Below are 6,823 nucleotides of genomic sequence, written 5' to 3' on the forward strand. Positions count from 1 at the left end.
GTTTCAAAGCCTTTACATGTCCCTTTCAGCCATGAAGTAAGGGTTCCTAGAAGGTGCTAGGCCTTTATCGGCTTGGATGGGTGCTTTCTGAAGGGTCCCTGTAACGATACACCCCCAATGACACAATACTGTCCGCTTTTGGCTCCCCATATCAGACTTCCCAAGAGGTCACCCATCCTGGGATTGCTCTCGCAGCGACTCGCTTAACTGCGGAGTTCTGATAGATTCATTGCCATCACGGCTTTAAAACGCGTTGTGTCATATAGGGTGCATTTATACATATAAGCACATCCTCATTCCCAGGCGATGTGGGATGTCACAATCACCCTCCCTTGGGACCCAGCGTCCTCGCTGGCGACCCTCATGGGATCACCCCATTCTTGGCATCCCAGCGAGTGCCCGCCGGCAACCCTCTTGGGCTTGTGCACGCTCCCACCATCTCAGGCTGGGCAATGGCTCTGATACCATTTGTAACGATCCACCCCCAATGACACAATACTGTCCGCTTTTGGCTCCCCATATCAGACTTCCCAGGAGGTCACCCATCCTGGGATTGCTCTCGCAGCGGCTCGCTTAACTGCGGAGTTCTGATAGGTTCATTGCCATCACGGCTTTAAAACGCGTTGTGTCATATAGGGTGCGTTTATACATATAAGTACATCCTCATTCTCAGGCGATGTGGGATGTCACAGTCCCTACAAAGAAACGCTACTAGCTACAGGCAGAGATGCCAACAACAACATGTACCTTATTGCAATTGCCGTTGTGGAAGCTGAGATAAAAAAAACCTGGACCTGGTTCTTAAAGTGCCTAGTTTTAGACTTTAGGTCCCATGCGAGGCACGTTAGGCCTACTTTCATTTTTTATCGGAAAAAGGTTAGCTTTATTACTTACATTATTTTACATAATTTTACATTTTATTAATTACATAATTTTACATTGGAATGATGCAGGGTCTTATTCCAAGCTTTGATGATGTTATACCTACGACAGACCACCGAATATGTGTAAAGCATTTATATGCTAATTTTTGGGATAAAGGGTTTCGGGGGGTGGCACTAAAGGAATTATTGTGGGCTACAACATCAGCTTACACTGAAGTTGAGTTCAAATATCACATGGAAGAGATTAAGAGGTTGAATCCTGTGGCCTTCGAGTATCTAGAGAAGATTGACCCTAGTGGATGGGTGGATGGTCAAGAACATGGTTCAGTGACTATCCCAAGTGCGTGCGACCTTCTTGTCAACAACATCTTTGAGTGTTTCAACTCATATATCCTCAAGGCTCGTGACAAGCCGATTTTAACAATGTTGGAGATGATTAGGAAGCTAAGTAACTCATGAGAATGTACCAACTAAAAAGAGATGACATTAAAACTTTGAAAGGCAAGTTGTACCGTAGAATTTATGAAAAGCTCAAGGCAGTTGGTGAAGAGGCAACAAATTGTATTTCCCGTTATGCTAGTGATGACCTGTTTGAAGTAGAGCAGGGACATAGAACGTATGTCGTGGATTTGAGGAAGAGGACATGTGGGTGCAGGAAGTGGGAGATGACTGGGATCCCATGTGCACATGCACATTCTGCCATAACCTTCCATGGACATAAACTGGAGGATTATGTGGATCGTTTCTATAGCATTGAGATGTACAAGAAGGCGTATGCTCCCATGATATATTCAGTTCCTAGTGAGGAACAGTGGATTTGAACCAACCACTATGTTTTGGAACCACCTAGATTAAGAGTGACCCCAAGTAGACCTCGAAAGGCTAGGACAAGAGCTCCTGATGAGTCAAAAGATCTCAAAAATCTCACAGGATGAGGAAGTTTGGATTGAAGGGTAAATGCAGTTTTTGCAAAATGTATGGCCACAATAGCAAGACTTGTCCAAAGAAGAAGCAGTTGGCATCAAATTATAGGTAGCCCGCAACAGAAGTTGAGTTGCCTACTCCACCCCCAGCCAGGGTGAGTTTACTACCCAATCGTATTATTCTTGTTGTTGATGATTTTAGCTTACATGGTTTGGATTACTTACCTTTGGCATTTTTTGTTTTCTGCATCATGTTGGGGTTTAGACACAAAGTGAAGGATGCAACAGTTGTATCAGGGAAGTCACAAATCCAGCAAAGAACAGTAGAAGGGGAGGTGCATAGCCACATAACAAAAGAATAAGCATACGGTCCTACTTTTGGGTAATATATTACATGCTTGCATGATATTGATTAATCCTATTTATTTGTGGTTATTAGACAAGTGCAAGGAAAGATGTAAGGATAGGTGTTTCAACACCTGGTTGTAGTAGGAATACATAGGAACCCATTACACCACCTACTTCATTTGTGTAAAGAGATGTGGTATTTATCTGCTACTTTACTTTATTTTAGTGTTTTTATAACTTGATGTCTAGTAGTATTTTGAGTATTTATCATTCCAACTGGCACTAAACTTATGGTAGGGAAATACTATGGAATTGACACTGCCAAGCTGGAACAGGCAGCCTCCTACATTTAGACCACCTCCACCACTCAGGAGAATGTCAGGCAGACTCAAAGTTCCAATTTATCCCAAACCAACAGTTTGGATTGACCTTACCGAAAGAACAACAGATGGATGCGGAGGAAAACTGTATGGTAAAAACCCAACAACCACAACAGTGAAATCCTCAATGGTTGCTAAGGAGAAAGGGAATGGTAAAAGAATGGTGCATTCAATTGAGAAAGGGATACAACTCATGGACTCAAAGATGAAGAACAAAAAGCCAGAGTGGAAGTGTTGACTCCCTTTGTAATAACACCGACTCCCTTTCGAGGGTAAAATAGTCTTTTACTACCTATGAGAATGGACGACTGGACGATATATTAACAAAAAAAAAAACCCGATGTTAAAATATTACTTTTTGTTAAATACCCGCTTTTATATTTTATTAAATATCTTCCTTTACATTTTTTTAAAAAAATTATATTAATATTGAATGCCTCTTTTACACTTAATAATTTATATTAATAAATAATACCTAATTTTTAATCTTACATGTAAAATTTTAATTGTCAAAAAAAAAGAAAAAAAAAACCCCCTAGTAGCCAGTAGTCACCAAGTGAGAAAACCTTAGACCTATAAAGATATCTCTTACGCATCAGCCGCTCTTCTCATCTCAGAAAATTTTAGAAGCCATCTCTTCCCCCCACTATTTTAGCCGCACGTCCCTGTCTCCTATTCAATCCTCTGCAGAGGTATAATGCTTGTCTCTTATCTCTTTTCTTTAACTTCTTATGTGAAAATGTAGCAGGTACACCTTACTTTCTTGCTTCAATTCTTTTCTCTTACCTCTGTTAAAGTTGGTATGACCATTCGTTTATTTTATTTTTTTTGTTCTCAATTGTCCCCTTTGTTAGCATAGTAATAAAGTATTGGATTGCTACATTTTCTTTTAGTCTTCTTCTTATCAAAACAAATGCCTTGTGTTTATATATTTTTTATTCTTCTCTTTTCTAACCATGTACTGTAGCATCACTTGTCATTTTCTCAAATTCTTTCTCTCTTTCTATGTTGACCACTGTAGGAAATAACCTAATATTATCAACTTCTAACCTTTCTTAGTTTTGGCTTGTCCTTTCAGGTCCTCTCCTTTTGAGTGTATATATATATAGATTTTTTTTTTTCCTTCTTCACTTTATGCTCAAAAATCGTACCAGGTCACAGGATATGCCTTCTTGTGTTTCTTTTCTTTCCTTATCCAAGGAACCATGGCCGATTTGTGTGTCATCTTTATTGTTTATTTTTTTTCTTTTCTTTTTCTGGGTGTCTTAAATTTGTTGCATAAAGAAACAAAAACCGTTTTTAAGTCAAGTATTTCTAACACTCCTATAAATTGCTTAAAAATCACGGATAATTTTTATAAATTATTTTGATTGGAGGTATAGTTTGTGATATTGGGATTTGTTAAATTCTATGATTATAAAAGAAAATGTTTCTTATGACAATTGCCTTTATTGAGTTGTATTTCTAATATCAATAAAGAAAAAAAATGCGTTTATGCTTATTTAATGATTTAAATATTATTCGAGTAATTAATGTCGCTAAACATACCTAGGGAATCCATTCTCAGTATGCTAGCAAGACGAACCTTGGTGATGTCAGTGCGTCATCTAGTTACTAGCATATGGTATTAATTTATTTAAACCTGTACCAGGTGATTAGCTAGTTGTCGAAATATTTCAACAACGTACTGCGTCCAGGGATGTAAGGGATCCTCTACCCCTTCTAAAATTATTTTATGTCATATTATTTTATCCATTGATTCGAGCATATTTACGAATAATTGTTCTCGTTATGTATTTCAAATTTATATTGATGCATGAAGGATTGTTTTAAAATAGTTTTGAGATGAAAGTTGTTGGTAGAAACGATATTCTTGAAATCAACGGTTTTAAGAAAAGCTTTAGTTATAAAGGACTTTCTAATTATAGTAAATTTCTTACTTGGTTCTCGAGACGAGAAGTTACTACTTTTTGAAATTAATGAAAAGAGGAGTGTAAGAATCCTCCCACACGTTACCTCAAGAGTTATCAAGCATAGTGAAAGGAATAAGAATAATTTATGAGAAGGAGAAATATTTTTATAATTGAGGCACGTGTGTGGATGAGACTATTATTTTGGCCCAAAAGATATTGACAGAAATTCACAGAGGATTAAGTTCGGTACCGCAGCTTGAGATAGAAGCGCACCCCCTGAAGGACGTTGAGAAGGCAGAAATCCATCTCTAGGTCATGCTAAGTGCACTTTGATTAACTAGCTGACGGGCCAGGCCTACGGCCACAGTTACTTGCCATGGTCACAGCAAAGACCGCGCAACCCTAAGTGCATAGGGCGTAATAGTGTACATGAGCCCTAAATATGATAAGTTTTATTTATCAATTAGTAATTCTATGCTTTACGCAAAATGCCGAACTTAATATTTTGTATTATGGAAATTTTATATCTCAAGTGTGTTTAATAATCGTTTTGAAGAAAATAAATTTAACTCAACCGTTTTATGGTTGAGGGTTACCTTACTGAGCATTTCTCGCTCACCCTTATTTTGTTTGGTTTTGTTTTCAGGTTTTGAGCAGAGTGACCTAGGCGGCCGGAATGGGATCTAGGCTAGCATTAGGATATTGCATTTCATTTATCTTACCAAGTGCACCGGCATAATAAATTTAGTTTTAATTTGGATTTTCATTTATTGTATCGAACATAATTATTCTTTTGAAATTACTCGTTTCCGCATTTATTAAAAGCTTTGAGTTTAAAATTATTTTTTTAGTAATTTATTTAATTCAGCATATTAGCTAGGTTATCTGATAGACCTTATGAATCTTTACGGGTTTATGTAAGAAAATGGATGAACCTAACCCTAGCGGTTTGGGGGCATTACACCCCTCTATTTCTTTTTCTTTTTTTGGTGCATTGTTTTATTTTGGATAATGTCTACTTTTGGTGCAATATAATGACAATATATCTAGGTAAATGTTTATTTTGTACAATATATCTTTTTTTGCAGCAATAGTAATTATGTGTTTGGAGGTAGGGCTGCATGGTAAATGCATGATTTTTTGGACAATGAACATATTTTTGGTGCAATGTAATTATGTGTTTGGACATGCTTGAATGGTAAATGCAGGATTTTTCGGATAATGAATATATTCTTGGTGCAATGTAATTATCTGTTTGAACATGCTTGAATGGTAAATGCAGGATTTTTTGGACAATGAATATATTTTTGGTGCAATGTAATTATGTGTTTGGACATGCTTGAATGGTAAATGCAGGATTTTTTGGATTTCTTTTTTTCATTTCTATGTGTTTTGCTTTTAATTCTTAAGTTTATCATTTTCCCTGTTTGATGTCAGAAACTCAAATCTTTTCCCTTATATATGATCAAAATATCATGGCAATGCCCAATGGGCGTGACACTATTGTATCATCAACATAGGGTTGCATGGCTTTGGACAAGGCTATATGAATCGGTCTATATTGTATCATCAACAAATAGTTATGTTAATGATAGCCAGCCATCACTTTCCACTTTTCTTTTTGCTTTTTCTGGTTATGTTAATGCTAGCTAGCCCCACGTATACGAAAGTATGATAAGTTGATAACAAATCATAGCTAATAAACGTTGTCATTTGCTAAATGATGTGTAAAAGAGTCAAAAGTGAAGCCCATATGGACACAAATCACATACATCCCTTCATGTTTAGGTTACAAACTTGTATACAAAAGATCAACCCTAAACACATAAAAAAAATGGCCTACATAACAACCTAAAAATGGCCTACATTACATCAACTACCAAATCACATACATCCCTTCATGTTTAGGTTACAAACTTGTGTCCAAAAGATCAACCCTAAACACGTACAAAAAATGGCCTACATTACATTAAAAAGGCCTACATTATAAAACAAAAGACCATTGTCGTCAAGGTAACAACATACGATCACGTCCAACTTCAAACACACTTTTTGAAGCACCATTTGAAGTTGATCTAGCCATAAAAGGTTACACCACGAACAATATCCATGTACATAGAATTATTGTCATATAATTCTTCTTCATTGCTTGGTAATTGATCTACTCAATCTTGATTTCTTTACGAAGGGCGGCATTTTTAATCTCCATCTTCACCTCCGCCTTTGCAACTTCAGTTTCAACCATTATACGACAACGTTCGACTTCTTGAATCAAACTTACATACCATTCCCGCAAACAGCCTAGTACCCTCTCTCCATATGTATATATATATATATATATATATATATATATATAGCATCATAGATAATGATAG

The 6,823-nt window shown here is 36.8% G+C and overlaps 1 protein-coding gene across 1 annotated transcript; it reads left to right on the forward strand.

Annotated features, from left to right (window-relative positions):
- Positions 1–1,345: 1,345 nt before the first annotated feature.
- LOC133856075 (uncharacterized) lies at positions 1,346–1,705 on the forward strand. The gene has a single exon (XM_062291467.1). The coding sequence runs from the start codon at positions 1,346–1,348 to the stop codon at positions 1,703–1,705; it is 360 nt and encodes a 119-aa protein (XP_062147451.1).
- Positions 1,706–6,823: the final 5,118 nt, after the last annotated feature.

This window comes from Alnus glutinosa, chromosome 1 (assembly GCF_958979055.1).
Source record: "Alnus glutinosa chromosome 1, dhAlnGlut1.1, whole genome shotgun sequence".
In the NCBI taxonomy this organism is placed as follows: Eukaryota; Viridiplantae; Streptophyta; class Magnoliopsida; order Fagales; family Betulaceae; genus Alnus; species Alnus glutinosa.

Bases quoted from the DNA above. Each gene is read 5' to 3' on its own strand.
- LOC133856075 (XM_062291467.1), top strand. From the start codon at position 1,346: ATGTACCAACTAAAAAGAGATGACATTAAAACTTTGAAAGGCAAGTTG.